The sequence below is a fragment of the Microtus oregoni genome, unplaced genomic scaffold (genome assembly GCF_018167655.1).
Source record: "Microtus oregoni isolate MIOR12 unplaced genomic scaffold, Mior012 000021F_ref0000039, whole genome shotgun sequence".
In the NCBI taxonomy this organism is placed as follows: Eukaryota; Metazoa; Chordata; class Mammalia; order Rodentia; family Cricetidae; genus Microtus; species Microtus oregoni.
Genome location: NW_024543080.1, coordinates 14,547,847 through 14,568,187, shown reverse-complemented (window position 1 = coordinate 14,568,187; position 20,341 = coordinate 14,547,847). Strand labels below are relative to the sequence as shown.

At 35.8% G+C, this 20,341-nt stretch overlaps 1 protein-coding gene across 1 annotated transcript in view; it reads left to right on the top strand.

Annotated features, from left to right (window-relative positions):
- The window catches only part of Adgrl3 (adhesion G protein-coupled receptor L3), a 752,737-nt gene extending 735,184 nt beyond the window's left edge, over nt 1-17,553 (top strand). The window contains exon 27 of the mRNA XM_041671395.1: nt 14,713-17,553. Coding sequence (XP_041527329.1) covers nt 14,713-14,789 — 77 coding nt within the window. The 3' untranslated portion in view covers nt 14,790-17,553. The remainder of the gene's footprint in view (nt 1-14,712) is intronic.
- The last annotated feature ends 2,788 nt before the right edge of the window (nt 17,554-20,341 follow it).

Sequence of the window (20,341 nt, the reverse complement as noted above, 5' to 3'; positions counted from 1 at the left end):
AGTAAATATTACCAGCTGTACACTTAACTCTGAGAGATTTCATCTAGACTTTATTCCCAGACACAAGCACTTTATAAAATGTTTCAAAGAGATCAATTGTTTTTAAATTCCTAGACAAAAATTAAATAAAATGTTGTGTCCATATTGGTGGAGATTCCTTAAGTTTATGAAAACCAAAACAGAGCATGGTATTAATGAAAAACCTGAGTAACAAGTATCCAACCCACACACTGAAAGTGGTCTTTGAGATAACACTTTAAATTTAAGATTCGTGTATGAATTCTCCTTAATTTTGGAACAGAAATGATTAATTAAATCCCTTATTTTCATCTTTACGTTCTTGCTGATAGGAATTGAAAATAGATACATGACATTTAGATGTAGCCTCAATTCTGCCAATTAAGTTGGATCCCCCAAATTAACCTACTTTCAAATGTTGGAGAAAAATGTAAGTTGTATTAAAATATACATTCCTTGTCTTTCATATTGCACTTCTTAAAGATAATGTATTTTTGCATTCTTGAGAGCACAATGTTAATTTTCATAAATTCACTGTAACTTATGTAAATAAATCCTTAATATTCTATTATATACAGAAACAAACGAAGAAATAGATTCATAGTAACAATTAAATATTCTGCTCTAAACTGAAATCTTTTTTGATTTTAAATTTTAAGTAAAATGTATATGTTTTCTCTATTACACCATAAAAGAGTAAGTATGCCTTACAGTTGTGACTGATGTACAGATAAACTGCCAAAGATTAAAACATAACAATAAATGCTATTAATTGAATCTTGAGAATAAACAGAAATAATGTGCAAGGAGGAAATGTCAAGATGAATACTTGACCCTGTGAAGGGCAGAACATTAATGATCCAGTTTTGCATCTTATTTATTCATTTTTAGAGGACAATGAATTTACCTCTCTGCTCTGCCTTTATGATAAGGGTCAATAGAACAGTCTGCTCAGTATTTTCCAGCCCTCCCTTCATGAGAACCACCTCAGTAAAACCGAATCTCTTGTGAGTTTCAAATATTAGTAAAACTAAATACACACACGTTGACATACTGTGCAGCTCAGGGTGAGAATAATAAAATTGACTGTGTATTAAATGTCAACATTTACATTGCTATTCTTAAATGTTCTTAAATATTAAAAAGAAGCAGAAAGCATGTATCAAAAGATCAGAACAGAAAACAAATAAACAGTGGCTATAGTTAATTCCCTAAATATGGTTTCCACTCAATTTATAAAAATTGGGGGTTTCTTAAATGGTTAGTTTAAACCATCTTTTTCATAATTTAATTCCTAAAGTAAAATATTTTTCTCAGTGTTATGTTTCCATTACTCTTGAGGGAAGAGCAAGAAAGTATCAAAATAAGAACAGTTACTAATTTGAAAGCAGGAATATTCACAGATGCACATTGGGTCATTTACAAAAATAGAAGCTCTCCCTATAAATTTGAATTATTGGATCCTACAAAGAATCTTGATATCCACAACAATGTCACAACTATTCAAACCCCCTACTCTTTAAATATGACAAATCTGCTTTCAAAGAATGAGGCCTCTGGTTGAATAAAGTTCAAGTTTTGTTACTCAAAACCAGCATAACAAACACAGTAAAGGTTGTCTCTCTGTTTCATTTCTGTTTCTCCCCACGATAACCTCCCCCCCCCCATTACTGAGAGACAGTGTTCTATATTACTGATGTGACGTGTATAGATTTCAAGTCTGTACTGCCTGAATGAAAAGCCTGCTTTCCCCATTTTCCACTTGTTTGATTTTGACCAAGTTTCTTCCTCTGCTTTGGTTCCCTTGTCTGTAAAGTTGGAGTGGCAATGAAATCTACTGAATAGCGTTACCAGCATAAGCAAGTAAAACCACTGGAGAAGACAGATTTTGAGAATCAAATCTATCACATAACACATGTCTAAGAATCACAATCTTCTCATACGCATGTAGCAGGGTATCTACCTTTTGTTGACAAGCTCATACTTTGAAACAGAGTCAGTTATATATCCAATAAAATACCCCTATGAAGAGATATAGAAGTATTCTTTCCTACAATCTTTGTTTGGACAAATTGCAAAGAAAGATTCAAATTTATCACTGTTGCTTTTTGTACCTAGCCCTTGATCAGTATTCTCAGGGGAAAGTATATCATGATCAGCTCCTCTCAGGTTTTGTTCATTTCTCCCATTAAAGCAGCCACAATTTATCAGGTAATGCATGATGCAGAATGTAGAAAAACAGGATCAGTTCTTATAACCAGGCAATTTGAGTCCATGAGCCCTGGTGATGGGTCCCATTCAAAGCGGAGCCATGTTCCCACTAAGTTTTTCTGTACTAGATTTCATTATTGGCTCGGGAGTGAAATGTTCAGAAGCAACAGTTACACTCACATTGCAGCCCACATTCCAAAGCTACAACCTTCCTTTCTTTGCAGGTCTTTCCCCCTTTCATCTTAAGGAGTCAAATGGAAAGCAGCCAAAACTCAGAACAGGGTGTTTGGGTGACCTCTGCTCATGGCTGTCTTATTCCAAAGAACTGAATTTGGTCTGTAACTTTAAGATTTTCAAATAACGAAATGCTATCCTTATATGTCCTTGAGAAGATAATTTAATTGGCTTTGATGAAAACCCTTTTGTACAAGAAAGGGTAGAGATGAAAATACTGGAAGGATTAATCCAGGATTAGCAAGGGATTCCACAAAAACCCTTATTCTCACCAAGCCTCGGGGCATGGAGCTGCGGGCTGCAAACCAGCACAGTATATATACGGCTAAGTCAATGAACACTGAAACAGATATTAAGGTCACGTTTTGTCAGAAATTTCACATAAAATTGGTAAGTTTCCCTCCAATTATACTGCACCTTGCACCCAAGCACTTTATTACATGGATTGACCCTTATCACATGAGAATGTGCACACGTGCAAACACACACGCTTGTGTACTTTCACTCCTGTACAGCATCACCCATGTGTATTTGCATAGACACAAGCATGTGGACACATAAAATTCTATCATTTTTTTTTCCAGAGTCAGACAATTTTAAGGAGAACTAGGTTGGCAGAGGACATCTGAGTCCGTGCTAACCTTGTGACATTGCTTAGTTGTCTGTAGGTGTTTGTAGAAGCTTCAGGCCTCATGAACTTCCCCTGTCCACTTTGGTACAGCCACTAGTTTCGTTCGTCCTTTAAGTTCACATTTGGTCAGCCATGCTGATGAGACCTGATGGGTAAATCTCCCGTCATTACTAGGAGACACAATTTAACAAGGCTCCCTGATTGTTTGGCTCTGACAATCTCTTTACCTTCTCCCTTGCAATGTTGTTTGGGCTTTAGGTGTTTTGCCCATGCATCCACTGGGACTGGGCTCCACAGCTCTACATTTGGATTGGCTGTAATTTTCTGTAACGGTTTTTGTCTGTGGCAAAGAGAAGTTTTCTTGATGAAGGGTAAATTTTGGTTTTCCTTTTGAAGCATTTCCAGTTATTCTACAAGTCATACATAAATATAAAAAATCTTATTGAATTATCTCATTAAAAAATGTTAGAAGTCTTCAAATCTGAAACTCAAAGACTTGGACCTATACCAGGAGAAATTACTTCTTCTTTCTGGTATATTTAATTTAAAACAAGCTACAGGGGTGACCACCACAAGAAAATAATACCAATCTTCTATCAGAATAATTAAAGACTAACTGTGATTTAATTACAAATAAGATTGAAAATTTCCACGTTAAAAATTCAGTTGAAAATCATTGTTTGATTGAAGTCATACTATGTCTAAACATCTAATTCTGGATATATGGAGTTAAAATGACATGACAATATCATTGGGTACAGGCTTTATGTTAAAGAAGCTGCGTAATTTTCAGATTCTATAGCTTTGAGATGGGGGAATGATCAACCCTTCCCATTCCTCTCATTACCCATAACTGTAAGCGGAATACAAAAATCAACATACACTTTAACCTTTCTCAAAAGAGTATCCACTTTAGGTATAACCTGAATTGTAAAGATTAAGTCACACTTGAGGCTTATACAGTTGCATGTCCAAAGTGCTTGAAAATGCTCTCCAAGGCAGGGAGTGCTTAAAAGGATTACAACTCTCAAGACTATTGCCACAAAGCACACTGTGCTACAAATAAACCCTGATGTGCCTGTTGCAGAAAATAGGTGCTGAAAAGAGCACACTTTAGAGAGAGACTCCACTCTGTGTATGCACAGAATAAGACTCTTTTAATTAAATGAGCTGCAGCTCAGATGTCTCCAGAGTTTTAGAATGCTACTCAGCAATTATGTCCCCGTTGAGATTTAATTATCCCATTAGATACTTATTTACTACTACATATTAACTTACAGTACACCATTAGAGTGCATGTACTAATAAATACATAACCATTGCTAGATAGGCATAACTTAATGTAATAATTATTTACATTTATTTTGCAAGCATTTAATAAAATGCTCAGAACAATGCACCGCCATTGAAGACAAACAACATTGTGCATGTGTATGTGTGTATTTCTATATTTTGATAAGAAAAAGGATGAACTGACAACACTTCCTGGCTACTATTATATTATGTAATCTCTTTTGTAATGAACCATACACAGATCCACTTAGAAGTTTAATTTGATCCGTATGCTAGAGACATGGAGAGATCTTAGATAGGGACAATAACAGAGATATGGAGAATCCCAAGTGTCACTTAAGAGAGAGAGAGAAAGAAAGAGACTTAATGAGTTTTATTGAATTTGTTCTTTAATATTTTGTAATGTATGTAATGAACTTGGATTAGTCTTACCTTCTCTTTTCCTACATATACTGAAAGAGTGATTTCCTCTGCCATTTGTAAGAATGCCATGCTTGGAAGTTGACTGCGCTTTATTCCTAGATCCTTCCTTTCCTGTTTTAAAAATGCATAGTGCAGTGGGCTTCTCCCAAATGAGCTTTGATTTCTTGCCACTGAAGGCTTGCCTGGGTGTCATGGTTTCTCTTTATAAACTTCTTCAGCTCTGCCAGGATCACAGCTCGCTCTCTCACCCATGCCGCCTCTCTAGTAACAGTTATATTTTGCAGTCCAAACCTGCTTCGGATATGCAACCATCCCTTTACTTGCAGATGCTGTGTGCTGCCGTCCACTTCAATGCTGATGTTTTCACATTCGCTCGGGGTTTTCTGATGCAACGAGCTGCTGTTAAGGAAAACATGTTCATATCTTCTACCCACAGATTGTGCTAGTTTAGTCTTACTTCCTTTATGCACTGTGGTCTTATCTTGAGCCTTGAAGTAAGGCAGCAGAACAGCCTGAATTTTGTTTCCTTCATCGAGAATTCAAGGATGGAAGATTTTTTTCTTATCAAAGGTCCTACCCCAGCACACAACATTTTTCTTTCCTTATTACATTGTGTTCAGTTTTTATTTTTCACTGAAAAGGAAACATTTCAGGGCTTCTCTTTGGCATATAGAAATTTACAGCCTCGTTACTCTAGTGCTGTGGGGTCATTGTTAAGTAAAATGATTGTAGCTTGAGTACTGCCCTATTGTGACAGATAATCTGATGACTGATAGCTACTAAAGTGACTAACTGCCTGAAGAAAATATTATATGGCTATGAAGAGAAAATTGATGGTTTCCTTCCAGGCTAGATGGCTATGAGACTTCATTATGTTACTCAGATCTATGAAAAAAATTATAATTAATGAATTGCCTAGTTCTAGATTTTTCCATTTAGTAATTTCTGTCTGCAGTGGACTGTCCATAGCTCAAGTTGCAGAAAGTGAAAGAGCAGATTAGGTCTAACTCCTGAATGACTGACTTGGAGCGGCTTTACGAGCTAGGAAGGCCATTGCCCATCTTTCCTTCCCTTTTTCATACTGTTGGAATGACCACTGAATCCAGTAAGCAATTTTAAAACAGCAATAACAACAGACACATGAACACTCCGAAGCCTATGCACTCAAGATATTAAAGCAGACAAACCAGAGAAGCAGCCATCTCTTCTGCAAAGCCTGGGTTGGAGATGACCATTTTGTTTAATCCGAGGAGAAAGTGAATGTTGTCCAAGTGTGCTGGTGCATACTGGAAATTCTAGCATTTGGGAGGCAAAAGGATGTTAAGTTCAAGACCAGCCTGGGATACCTTATAACAAGAGTCAAATGTAAGCCAAAAAACAAAAGCAAATCCTAAAGCAGTGGTTCTCAACCTTCCCAATGCTGCAACCCTTTAATACAGTTCCTCATGTTGTGGTGATCCTCGGCCATAAAATTATTTCTGTTGCTACTTCATACCTAATTTAGCTACTGTTATGAACCATAAGGTAAATATCTGTGTTTTCTGATGGTCTCGCGGAGGTCTCGACCCACAAATTGAGAACTAGTGCTCTAAAACAAAACACAGTCTCAGCCTCATTTTGATCACTAATATTTAAGCTTTTTTTGTCACATGAAACTGCATTCTCCTTAAAGGAGAGAAGAGTGAGTCTGTTAAAATGATTACTTCATTGTTTTGACAGATACAATAATTACACCACTTCTTTAACTAGACACGGTTTTGCATTTCAGTATCCAACTGCAGCTTCGCTTCAGGGTCTTCCTTTAGACTGCGGAACAGGACAATTGTAGTTAAGTCTCCTGTCTTCTTGGATTACATTTCAGTGTGGGAGAGATCTCCGGCATCCTTCAGAACTTGCACAGCATGATCTCTCATTACCACCCTGCCGTTATCAGAGGAGCTTCCTCTCCAGTTTGTAATCATGTGAAAATGGCAGCCAAGTACTTAGTCAAAAGATAGTAAGTGTGCTTCAATTAAAGCCTGATAACAACATAAACTTCTCCTTCCTTGACTCATGTCTAAAAGCTATCCAGGCTGACATTTCACTACACAGTTTGAAACTAGTACTACGGTGTGTTCAAGTATCTTTCAATTAAAGATATATATCTTTATCTAATCCAACTATATATCATTCTATATCTATCTACAGCTATCTATATCTATTGATCTATCTATATCTATAGAGCTATATCTATTTGTCTAGCTATCCATATATAGTTATATGATGAGGCAGAAGTAAAAGGAAATGAAAAAAGATGGAAGGGAATTTGGGAGAGAAGGGGGGAATGAAGAGAAAAAAAAACAAATCAGGACCAGATAAGGTTTATCACAGGCCATAATAGCAAGCAAACACATTATTAGAAAGCCCTCTAAATGTCTGAACAGATGTAAGTCTCAGTTCAAGCTAGCGTGATCATTCTTGTGTAGAACTGTAAGACAACTGAACTAGTCTTAGTTAGTTTTGGATACAGTGTCGCCTAGTGTAACCTAAAGATGGCCTAAAAGTCAGACATCTATCTCTTTAAGGCTAAAATTCTAAGCATGGCCCAAAACACCCTGCTTTTACAAATCATTTAGTAAGTATCTGTGTATAAAACAAGTGAAAAAAAATGCTCCAAAGCCAATATTGATGAACAATAAGCATTCCAATAGTCTCTTCCACCATACTAGGTGTAAAACATTGGGTTTACAAGACCTTCCTGGAATGCACCCAGCTTCTCCTACAAATCCTTCTTCTTCACCCACGACCTTCCCATACCCCCCACCCCCTCACCCCCATAAGCTCCTCTTTCACTTCAGCATGTAGTTTCCTGGTAAAGGACCTTATGAATGTTGGACCCTGTGCTTTAGAGTTCTCTCTGACCAAGCACAGACTCTACTCGGTCTAACAGGATAGTGATCTTTTGCATGCTCAGATTTTCTTCATACATTAATAAATTGGTGAAATGTGTTGAATGAATATTAATATGATAATTTGTATAAATCACAAATGTTCCAATTCTTCTGGGAGTTTTTGTAAACATTTAAATATTCCACAATCCAAATTTATTCTTTATTTTCCTAGACAAATTAAAAACCCACACTTGACACTTTTAAATTACTAAACTATATTTGGATTTACCAAGTGGACTTTTGATTAAGATTAATTTGCCTTCCTTTGCTTTTCATAGTTACATCAGGCTAAAATTGCTGCCAGATAATGCTAAGTATATAAGTACTGTTTATTTCCGCATATTTTTCTGATATTTTTCTTTTGACTCAATAAAATGTAGCTGTAATTTTCATTTTTTTCAAAGAAATAAGTAGTTTTCTTGAGGTTAAAGTAGTAGGTGGAGGCTGAATTTAAAATAAAATCTGCTTGGCTCTAAAATCTGTCTTCTATTTACATAGGTTTTTTTTTTTCATACAAAATCTACTTGTTTTCATTCAGAAAGAAAAACAAATCTGTGGCATGTACTACATGCTGGGATTTTGTGCTGATTCCTAAGACTACAATGATAAGTAGCTTTATTTCTGGCTCGAAAGATTATTGCATAATATCCTTTTGTACTTTTATTCCATATTTCCCTCCAAGGAAATCATATATAAATCTTTAGAAAACATTTCATTTAAAATATTTTTTAACTATAAAAGCAGTCATTTTACTATAATACATATATCATTTGGGCACAAAGACTGTTTCTATGATAATTATTGTTTAGATTCATTTTCATAAGAGAAGAGTAATTTTAAAGGAATACAGACAAGTTTTTTAATTTAAAAATAAGAAGTATCATCTTAAAAAAAACAGTTATCTTTGGAGTTCATACATAAAGGTCTTAGAAACTGGTGTTCCTTAATACCTCTTTAAAGATTTGCATACAGGAAAACATGGCAACTTTTTTAAGTCTTTTATCCTTTTTATATTAGTATTTATTGCTATATAAAACTACAACAAAAGTTACTTTCTTAGGGCAAGAATGACTAATCCTTTCAACTTTATGAGGTGGGCTGAGTACTCTTCTTCTTGGAAATGTCAAGGTGTTTTGTCAGACTATAGTTATGGCAAGCTTCTGTTAGGCTTCCTTCCCAAGTTTGCCCTTAACCCTGTATTTAAGATTTGACTGTTCATGACTTTTGGGCAGGAAGTATTAACTTCTCTAGGGACTTCACTTCTTTCATGGCTGTTGACCATAAGCAGCTCTCAATTCTGTACCACTTGGGTCTCTATAGAGAAACTTACAAGTAGACAGCTTACTTTATCAGAACAAGAAAGTGAACCAGAATACAGTAGAGGCACGCTAGCAAGATGGCACTGATATTGAAAGCTAACCACATAGTTGATACAATTCTTTCAAAGCAGGTCACCCAAAGTTGGATTCACCCAATGTGCAAGTGAAAGGGAACAAAACAAGGCATGAAATGTATGAGGTGAGAAGCATTCCAGGCTGATGTTTCATCTGCTACAAACCTCCATCTATATGATTTTTAACATCAGTTGATGTGTAAAGCAAAGGTAGCAAAATTCAGTCATTATGATGCAATAAAATTCTGTTGATGACAGCCATTATAGGTTTATATATGCTCAATGCTAGGCTAGCGATTGTTCAGCTTTGATTTCACTTTGAGTTCTAATAAGACTCCTAGAATATTAGTAAAGGTTAATTTATATAATCTGAAGAGAAATTTCAGTTGATAAAGCACTCCTTGCCCTTCAAGCATGAGGACCCAATTTTGGATTGACAGACCCATGTAAATCTGGTTGTGGTAGTGTGTGTGTATCTCTAATCCCAGTGTGCCTGTGATGAAGTGGGAGTCAAAACCAGAACAATTCCTAGAAACTCACAGGTTGGCTAGTCTAGTGTTTGGAGCAGCAAATAAAAGACATTATTTTAAAAGAGGTGAAAGTCAGTGCTGACATTCAATTGGTGGGTCCTCTGCCCACCAATACATGTATCATGACACATGTACACATGTGCTCCCCCCCATAAATATGATACACATGAATGAAGATTTTCCAAAAGAGTTTAAAAAGTTATATAATTTTCTCTCATTTTCTTTGAAGAAGTTGGAGCACTAAGGATAATACAGCTAGTAAGAACTGGCTAGCCTATTTGTAATTTCATGATTGAGGTTGCTATACTGCAGCTAAAATATGTTTATATACATATAAGAAAATATATATACAGTTTTTGGTCTAAACATTGTAAACTAGACATTCTCTAATTAATGTGTTTATAACTGAATTTCAAGACCAAGCAATCTTCTAAATAGGACTTTAAAATCTCAGAGGACGAAATGCCAGCTATGAGTTAATGTCCATACAAACACACCACAAAGCCAGGCTCTGCTGCACAGGACTTCTCTAAGCCTACTTCAGTTATTACTGTAGACTGTGGAAAAGCCTGAGCAGACTTCTGCAGATAATTAGACTGACATTCCTACTTCATTACTTTTAATGGAATTGAATTAGTGGTACTCATACCAGCAAATATGAACACTACATTTGGAAGGAAGACATGTCACATGTTCTTATTCTCAACTGGATGGACAGCTTTTGGCAAGAGGTCACTTTATAGCATGAAGGGGATTTCTCTCAGCCAAGGACTGAGCTTTAATTAAAATGAGATAAATTTTAAAATGGTTTCTGATGATCCCCTCCATGTAGCTTCACTGTAAGTGAAATGGTCAGATAACAGAATGTAGTTACATAATACAGTTGTGTGTACAAATTTGTAATTCACATGAATGAATATCTAGGCTTTACTTGCCAGTTGATTCATCTCAAAGGACAAGTTAAACATTCAGTGATGGTCAGAGATAGATAATAAACGGTGTAAATAGACAGATCATAGAGAGATAACCAATAAATTAAAAGATAATGCCCTGTCTTAATTAGAGTTTCTATTACTGTGATGAAACACCATTCAGATTTGTTTACTGAAACACACTTCTTTCCCCTGGGCTGATTCCACTTCCCTTTAGCAGCTCTCTTTTGTAAGTATCCCACAACTCGGACTCTGGCATCTCTAACATCTTGGGTTCTCCAAGACAATCCAGGCTTCAACTTCACAGCTTCACACAATGGCCTCTCTACCGGACTTTCAGAGACACCCCTGACACAAGTCTAGCCTCAGTGTCCTTCTTTATGTGGGAAGGTAAATTCTATAATCCATTTCTTCTGTCTTTAACTCTATAGTCAGAACTACGTGGCAGAAGCATCCAAGTTTTGCTGCTTGCTGGGGCTGGGACATGACCCTCTTGTTTAATTCCATCTTCACCAGTTTCCTGTTTCCTTTCACTACCTAAACTTGACTTTGTTTGACAATTGCTCTTCAGACCAGACTGACCTCAAACTCAAGAGATTCACCAGCCTCTGCCTTCCCAGTGCTGGGATTAAAGGTGTGCACCACCACACCCAGCTCTAAGCTTTTCTTTAGTTCTTTTTCACAACTTTGAAATTTAGCTGGATGGGATCTTGCCCTGAGGTCACCACTCCCTATATTCTATTTCTCAATCTGTTTATCTCCTTGAAAATATGATTTAGCTCCATTCCACTTCCCGCTGCTCTTTTTCTCCTTAAAATTTACATTTTGTAATTTATCCTGCCCATCTTGCTCCTCTTCATTATAAATCTTCATTAGAGTGACCACTAATATCCACATAACAAAGTCTATACTTGGCTGTTTAAAGATTTCTTCTGCCAGTGGAATTAATCGGAAACTCTTCACTTCAGCCTTGGGCAGACTCTTTGAACAAGGACAAAATACAGCCACTTCCTTCTCCAAACTATCGCAAGAACGATCCCTAGGCAACATTCTAAAATTTTTCTTCTTGAGTGAGCTCCAGACAGTTTAAATAACTCTTAGCACCACTGTCTTCCATGCTCCCACGAGCATGGTCAATGAAGTGGCGCTTAAAGCATTCCAGTGTTTTCAGAAAGTACCAAAGCCCAAATTCCTCCGAATAAAAACGTGGTCAGTTCTATCACAGCAATATCCAAGCCTCGGGCACCAAATTCTGTCATAGATTTTTATTGCTGTGAAAAGACACCATGAACATGCCAAGTTTTATAAAGAAAAGCATTTAATTGAAGGTGATTTGCTTAGAGTTTCAGAGAGTTCGTCCATTACCATCAGGATGAGGAGGATGGTGGCATGCAGGCTGATGTGGAGCTGGAACTGAGAGTCCTACATTATGACTCAAAGGCAATAGAAAGTTGTTTATCACACTGAGTGAAGGTTGAGCAAAGAAACCTCAAAGCCCGCCCCCACAGTGACACACCTCCTCCAACAAGGCTGATAGTGCCTCTCCCTTTTGGGGCTATTTTCTTTCAAACCACCACAATCACTGAAACAAGTCAGGAGCAGAACTCAAACAGGGCAAGATCCTGGAGGCAAGAGTTGATACAGGTCAGAGGTTGATGGGGCACTACTTACTGGCTTGCTTCCCCAGGATTGCTCAGTCTGCTTTCTTATAGAATCCAGTACCACCAGCCAAAGGATGGCACCACCCACTGTCGGATGGGCCCTTCCCTGTTGATGACTAATTGAGAAAATGCCTTACAGCAGGGTCTCATGGAGGCATTTCCTCAACTGAGGTTCTTTCTTCTCTGATGACTCTAGTTTGTGTCAACTTGACACACAAAATCAGCCAGTATAGGATATAAATATTTTATCAAAGTTTGCACTTGTATTTTGTGAGTAATATTAAGTAATATTTTTTTTTCAGGAAACAAAATTCAGTTATGTAAACTACAGACAGAACTTGGGAGGCTGAGGCAGGAAAGTAAGTTTACTTCACAAGTTCAAAACTAGTCTATGTATAATTGATTGAGACCATGAGGGAGGAAAAATGATAAAATTAAACATGTAAGGGTAACATTCAGCCCTTCCACTTAATACTTTCCTCATGGGCCTCCATCCAGCCTGTTTTCTGTTCCAGAACTCCTTTATGTCATTTAAATTATTTCTTTAGATGGCTATAAATAAAGATTTGGTAACATCGTTATTCTCTTACTCATAGAACTCTTAGTGCATGTGATTCCCGCTGAGAGACTTTTCCTAACTATTGACCCTTACATGTTATGTATATATATTTAGCATAAAATCTATCACACTTCACAAAAATCTGTAAAATATATCATTTACATAATCATTATAAAAACAAGCCCACATTTTTAAAAGTTAAGGATTAGGGACTTTCCAGTGACTGGTAAGCCCATTGTGTCCTTCTTGCTTTCATCCCTTCCTTGCAACATTAATCCCTTTTACAGATTTCTCATTCCTTAAAAGTATTTTGTACCTAGTTTTGAGTAATTTTTAAGTTTCTTTCTTTTCTTCCTTCCTTTCTTCCTTCCTTCCTTCTTTTTTTTCCCTAGATTCTGTGTTTGTGAAAGCAAATGATACAAGTGTCTACACTTAAACTTGGTTGTTGTAGAGAATCTCTTTTGCCAATCAAAAAAATGTTATACTTTGTACAATGAACTACACATCACTTGGATAATTTCCAGTTTGGGACTGGGAAATCAGTGTTACCCATCTTCATCTATGTTTCCTTTATATGTGTTTGCAAGAATATTTGTTTCTTAACTTTTTGCTGTGTAAGGTTGAATTAATTTCAATTTGATTGAATCTAAACTATTTTCAAAAGTATGAGTTTCTGTGTTTCTCTTTCTCACACATTCAAATGCTGCTATTATGTTTTCTTTTTAAATTTGGGATGAGATCTTACTATATTTATAGTTTGGTCCTGAACTCTATGGAGATAATGTTCCAGTAATCTCCCATGTCAGAATACCTGTAACTGTAGGCACATGATACCACGCTAGACTCTCATTTCTTCTAATCCTCTTTCTGTTTTTCTCATTTCTATTCTTATTCTCTTTCTCATTCTCATTAGTTTGTTTTGTGGATTATTAGTTGAAGATATATTATCTTTGTTTATTCTGTGGAACATTTGTTTATTGATGTAAAGATGTGTTAGGGTCTTTTACGTTGCATTTGTTTAACTCTATGAAGCTGTGTTACTTTGCCTATTTTTTCTTTTCCTTTTTGGTTTTTCTACAGGGTTTTTCAGTAGCCTTTGAGCCTGTCCTGGAACTCACTCTGTAGACCAGGCTGGCCTTGAACAGTCTCTGTCTGAGATTAAAGGCCTGTACCACCACTGCCCAGAAGGCAACTTTGCAAGCCTAAAATACTTGATTAGTCTAATAAAGAGCTGAAGGGCCAGTAGTTAGGTTGGAGAAAAGATAGGAGGGACTGGTAGTCAGAGAGCATAAATAGGAGAAGCAATCTAGGAAGAAAAGATCAGGACTGAGAAAAAGAATAGAGGTCATTGTCATGGGCCTGTCACCCAGCTACACAGCAAGCCAGGGAGGAAGAAGTCAAGAAAGGTATATAAAGTAGAAAAAAGTAATAGCCCAGAGGCAAAAAGTAGATAAAATAATTTAACTTAAGAAAAGCTGGCTAGAGAAAAGACAAGCTAGGGCCAGGCATTCATAAGTAAGAATAAGTTTTTGTGTATTTATTTGGGAGTTGAGTGGTGGACGCCCCAAGAATAAAGAGTGAAAAAACACCTATGAGTTTTAATTATGCCGGCAACAACATCCTACTGATCATAATTTTAGTTTGTGTGGTGGTTTAATAGTTTAATGGGACACATTTTAGAATTCCTGATGGTGATTTGGGCATTCATTCTTATGAAATGCTCATTGTGGTCCTTATTATTGTTTCTAACTTACTACTTCATATTTTAGGACCTGAATTCATATTTATACATGCTGAAGCTGTCATTTCCATTCGATTACTGTTTCATTTAACTTACAGAAAATTTTGAATATACCTTCTGTATTTTAAAATGTTCACTTGACTTATTTTGGTTCAGGGATGCCTCCCAGAAGCCCTCCTGCAGTGCACTGTGCAGAGCCTTCAAGCACCCGGACACAGAACCTATGGACCTGAGGCTGACCCACCACCCATATTATCCTATGGTACCTGGCAGCAAAAATCTGCATACGTGATGGAGAAACCATGATGATAATATTTGAATGGAGAAACGTGTACATTGAAAAATTTCCAATTAAGCTTCCTAGCTGTATGTAACCAGAGGTTTCAGTTCTTTTAATTATTTACTTTTAAATTTTATAAGTACTCTGAGAATTTTGTACAATGTGTTTTGTTCATAGTTCCTCATTTACCCAACACCTTCCAGACCAACTCTCATTTTCTATGCATCCAATATTGCTCTCTCCCCAAGTCCAATTTGTGTTGCGCACACAGTCTTGGGTATATGGCCTTCTAATGGAGTTTGGTGGATTTATTAGTGGTGACTCTCTTAAGGAAAACTGGCTCTCCCTCTCCCAGAAGCTTTTAAGTGCCAATAACTTCTCAGCTAGTGGCGGGACTTCAAGTCTACACCCCCCAGACTTGGATAGGATTTGGTTCGCCTTACTGCTTAATAAGAACACTGCTCTCTCTGGTCAGTTACATAGTCAATGACTCACAGACACAAGTATAAATTTTAAAAGTGTTTTACTCAAGAGGATCAGAACTTCTACATGTTTCCTATTACCAGTTCTTAAATACTATTGAAATAATCATAGAAGTATGTTTGAGTCTCCTGTTTCATGTATTTTGAAATATAGGGGTACACTTCAGCATATCCAATGTCCTCTCACTCCCTGATTATACAGAATATAGATATGTGTATATGTATGTATATATATATGTATATATAATATAATCTCAAACACTAATTGATCAGTATAACATAAGGCATAGTTCACAATCAGAATTGTATCAATAAAAATCTAAAGAATAAGTTCATCATTTGTGACTATTTTCCCTGCAAAGGAAAATTTCAGTGTCGTCAAATTTAACAGCACATATATGAAATATTTTATAGTTTCCCCAAATTAGATAGAAAATGTTTGTAAAAATCATATGATATTGCTATTGACAAATCACAGAGCTGACACTGCTTTGATTTACCAATAAGGAAAGCCAATTTCAATCATGCTGAAATATTGAATTATATTCTCATCTATTGGTCAAAATTATCAAATTGTTATATAAAAGATATTAAGAAATTTACAGGGAGAAATATTTAGAGAAAGTGGTTTAGATGTTTTGGTCAAAGGGCAACTTTAAAACATGTTTATCTTTTCTGTTTATGGTAATTTTCAGTGTTTGGGAACTTCTCATTTATTGTGATTTTTGTTTTCACTATAAATAAATATTGAGTATTTTATCTAATTTGTTACTGATGTTTTTTAGTTTATACTTTTTTTTTGAAAAAGAACCTCAAAAGAAATAAATTCTGGTTCTCTTTTAAACCCTGGAATTTTGTCTATTTCCTCCTATTGGAGGATTATTCATTATGATTTTGCTATTAAATGTGCATAAAATTGGCTTCTCTGTGGAAATGCTTTCACTCCTAGGTCTCAACTCAATTTTTATTACTTGTATAATCATTTTATTCTGTGAAACTTCTTCTTGTAACATTTGACTACTTAAAACATGTCTTAACCATTTTTATTAACCTGGGGAAAATTAAAAATAACATTGTAGTTAGTTGACTACGTGTGTTATAAATACTTTCAAATATACAAATATTTCAAAATATACAATGTTGCAAACCTTTTATAACATCTTTCACTTCGTTTATTTTCATGGTATTTAGTTATATACAAAATAGTGGATTCCACAATATCCCTTTTGTTCATTTTCTACATGAGACAAGACAGAATATTTGTCTTTCTCACAAATACCATCTCCCTCCTGCTCCTTTAGACCCTTTCTTTCCTGTACTTAGTGCCCCTTCTAGTGTCATGCCCACACACATGAATGTGTGGCTATGCTTTTACCTGGGTGCTTATATTTGTCTTTCATTTTGCAGCAGGGACTACTTGTGCATAGTATAAAAAAGTTTCTCTTTAAAATTACATTTTAAAGAATTTTTCTTTCCCTGTGAGAAATATTACTTTTGTCATATGTCCACATATAGGAATATGCTTTTGGATTTTCTGTTTTAAGTATCAATTTCTGCACATTTATGATTGCTGTTTATTAAAGTCCTATACTGTCTTACTTATTATGGCTTAATAATTATTCTATATAGTTGGTCAAGAAATTCCTTTTTCCTTTCATTCTATTACTCTTTACTTTTGTATAAAGAATTTTAAAATATCTTGTCATAAATCATAAGAAAACCTATTTTGCATTTGAAATTATGAAGGATGTGACAATAATCAGGAAATATCCTATTTTCAAATATATTCTTTGTAGCCACAAGCATGGGCCATAATTCGAAATATTCATGTAAAGATCAGCCCATAGTTACTATTTCTTCAACTCAATTTGACATTATATATTTGCTCTTGGATTTAATACTGGAAATTAATCCAAACAGCATAGTTGCTTATGGATAAAGACTTATTAATGCACTTGAAGTTTGTATTGTAGTTACGCCGAGTAATTATGGGATATGATATCTGATATTTTGTTGATATTAATATTTCTGTCATAGCTTTACAACACCTGTGTTACTGAAAAGATGTGTTTGATCTAATGTATGGATTCTGTTTAAGAATTAAGGTAGATGGACTTTTTACCTACTGAGAGACTTCATTAGTGGATGTTTACAGGAAGCATATTTGGCTAGAATCCAAACCTTGAGTTTTTTCATGGTGCAGCTTATTTGTAAATATTGTGCTTAATCAGGATAAAGTTTTAAGTAGCTAAAAATAAAAAAGATACCTTGAATAATAATTAAGACACCAATGTATTTTTTTCAGGTTGGGGAATCAAGCTCAGGACCTCACGCGTGCCAGAGCAGTGCCCTAACCACTGATGGACATTTCCAGCCCAAGCATTTTCAATTCTCCTATCTAAAGAAAACATTATCCTAGCACTTCTGCTACCAGTCAATATGTTCAGTTATGTGCACATGTGTGTGTATGGTATCTGCATTGTGTGAATGTGTATGTGTATACCCTCACCGATGTGTGCACATGTGGAGTCCAGCGGTCTACCTTGTATATTCATCTCTGTAACTCCACAACTCGTCTTTGAGATCTCAAGGAAACCTGGAGCCTGTCACTTGGGCTGGACAGACTCACTCACCTTTGTGCTCTCCGGAACTATTAGCACGTCGCACCCCCAGGGCTGGGTAGTGGAGACACATTACCATGCCTAACTTTTACATGTGTATTGAAGATATGAATGTAGTAGGCTCATGTGCTTGTACAACAGACATTTTACCCATTGAGTCATCTCTGAAGTCCCACAACATATATTTAGTGTAAAAAATTTCCTTCTTATAATGAACCGATGAGAAGAGTTTCCACTTTCTCCAAAAATATCAAAAAATATCTAAAAGACAGCTTAGCTTATGGGTACACTGTATTCATTTAACACATCATTTTATTGATTTTCATGTCACTGTATATGTTTCTAAATTTAACAATTGTTATCTTCATTCATTTAGAGCCAAATTAAAACATAACCGATATACCAAAGCTAAATTTGAGGTAAGATTTTACAACGATGTGCACACACATATATAATGCATTATTATATAAACACTCATGAATGCTCAGTGGTGTAGCATCTTAGCACTTCATTTATAAAATCTGTTATTATGAATCTCACATTCATGTGCTTTTAGCTCTACAGAGATAAAGTACACTACACTTTAGAATATAAACTCTTAAAGTGTGTGAAATAGAAATCCACTTAGCTCAAACAAAAAGGTAATTTATTAGGGTAGCAATATTCCCAAACCTTAGGAACTGAATTGGCATGCAGCATACCAGAGGACCTGTTAGGTTCCTCTCTTGGAGCCCCAAGTCTACTTTTCTCCATATGACGTGAGTTGCTTTTCTCCTTCACTGTAGCTCAGGATTTCTTTTTCTCAGTCTCATAGGTCGAAAATCAGCTCACATGCTCTGCAATTGGTGTAAAGTTATGAGGTCAGTGTGAAATACTGAATTAGGTAACTTCCCAATACTTAATTTGGTCGACCAAGTCTTATAGTTGCATTATGGGTGATGGTGAGCTGTGAATACAGTGCCTGGTTTGCTGCCAGTGTTGAAGGGGAAGCAAAGAATGTTTTGAGGAAAGAGAGCCTATGTGACAATTTACCAAGTATGAGCTGGACTGACAGCTGCTGCATGCTTTAAATTCTTGCTATCCAAACTTTGGCCAACGGAACAAAATGCATATGTGTTACCAAAAGCCCTTAAGAGACTTAGAAGCTCAAACTTTGTCCTTCTGAATCAGGATCTGTATTTATCAATATTCTCAGGTGATTTGTATTCACATCAAACCTTAAAACCATGGTTCTTTGTTCAAGAGCTATGACTCTGTGAATAGTACATCTTGCTTTCAACTACAATGAACTTTTTTTTTTCTGACTTAATCTTTTACTTTCTGGCAGAAAGCCTGTGAAGTATTTTAAGAATCTATTTTTACACCAGGTGCTGGTGGTGCACACCTTTAATTCCAGAACTCAGGAGGCAGAGTCAGGCAGATCTCTGACTTCAAAGACAATTTGGTCTACAGAGCAAGTTCCAGGACAGAGAGGGCTACACAGAAAACCCTGCTTCAAAACAAACAAATGAACAATCAAAACTGGTAAAGAAAACAAAAATGAACAACAAATCAGAATGAAGTTTACAACTTTTCAATAAAAATAGAATCTTGAAAATGAATGTTCTTTAGTGAAAACATGAAATAATTCCACTTGAAAGCCCTGATCACTGTTTAAATCAGTTTCTACTTTATGTGTAGAGGTTAGCATATGTCCTCTGACAATGTATTTATAGCATCTTTGAATTTTACTACTATGACATTTGGATTAATTAGCAAAATAGCTAAATGGCTGACTATGATTGAATCAAGTAATGAAGGTTTCTTTGATGACAATATTTAAAATAGAGGCCTTCTTGACTCTCAGGCACAGGTGCTTTTAATTTCCCATGTAATAACATCTTAATTAAGTGTTACAGGTGACTATTATATGGCAGAATCTTTTCTGATCTCTCTATATACAGGTTTCATAATTTGTATTTTGTCCCATGTAGATTATAATCTACCATAACTGATCTTTTACAGGCTGCGTTGTTTTCAATCAGGTTACTTTATTGCTGCTTGTCTTAATCTTTGTGTTATATATTTTGATGGTAAAATTTGGAATATAGAATGGCACTAAATTGCCGGGCGGTGGTGGCATACCTCTTTAATCCCAGCATTTGGGAGGCAGAGGCAGGCAGATCACTGTGAGTTCGAGGCTAGCCGGGTCTACAAGAGCTAGTTCAAGAACAGGCATCAAAGCTACAGAGAAATTTTTTCTCAAAAAAAATCAAAAAAAAAAAAAAAGAATGGCACTAAATTGGACTCAAATTCTGCTGTAATCTGTTACCAGTTACACAAGCATGAAACACATAGGTAAAATTCATAAGGCTCAATTCCTTGTCTACAAAAAACAATAATGATTAATTAATACCATTCTC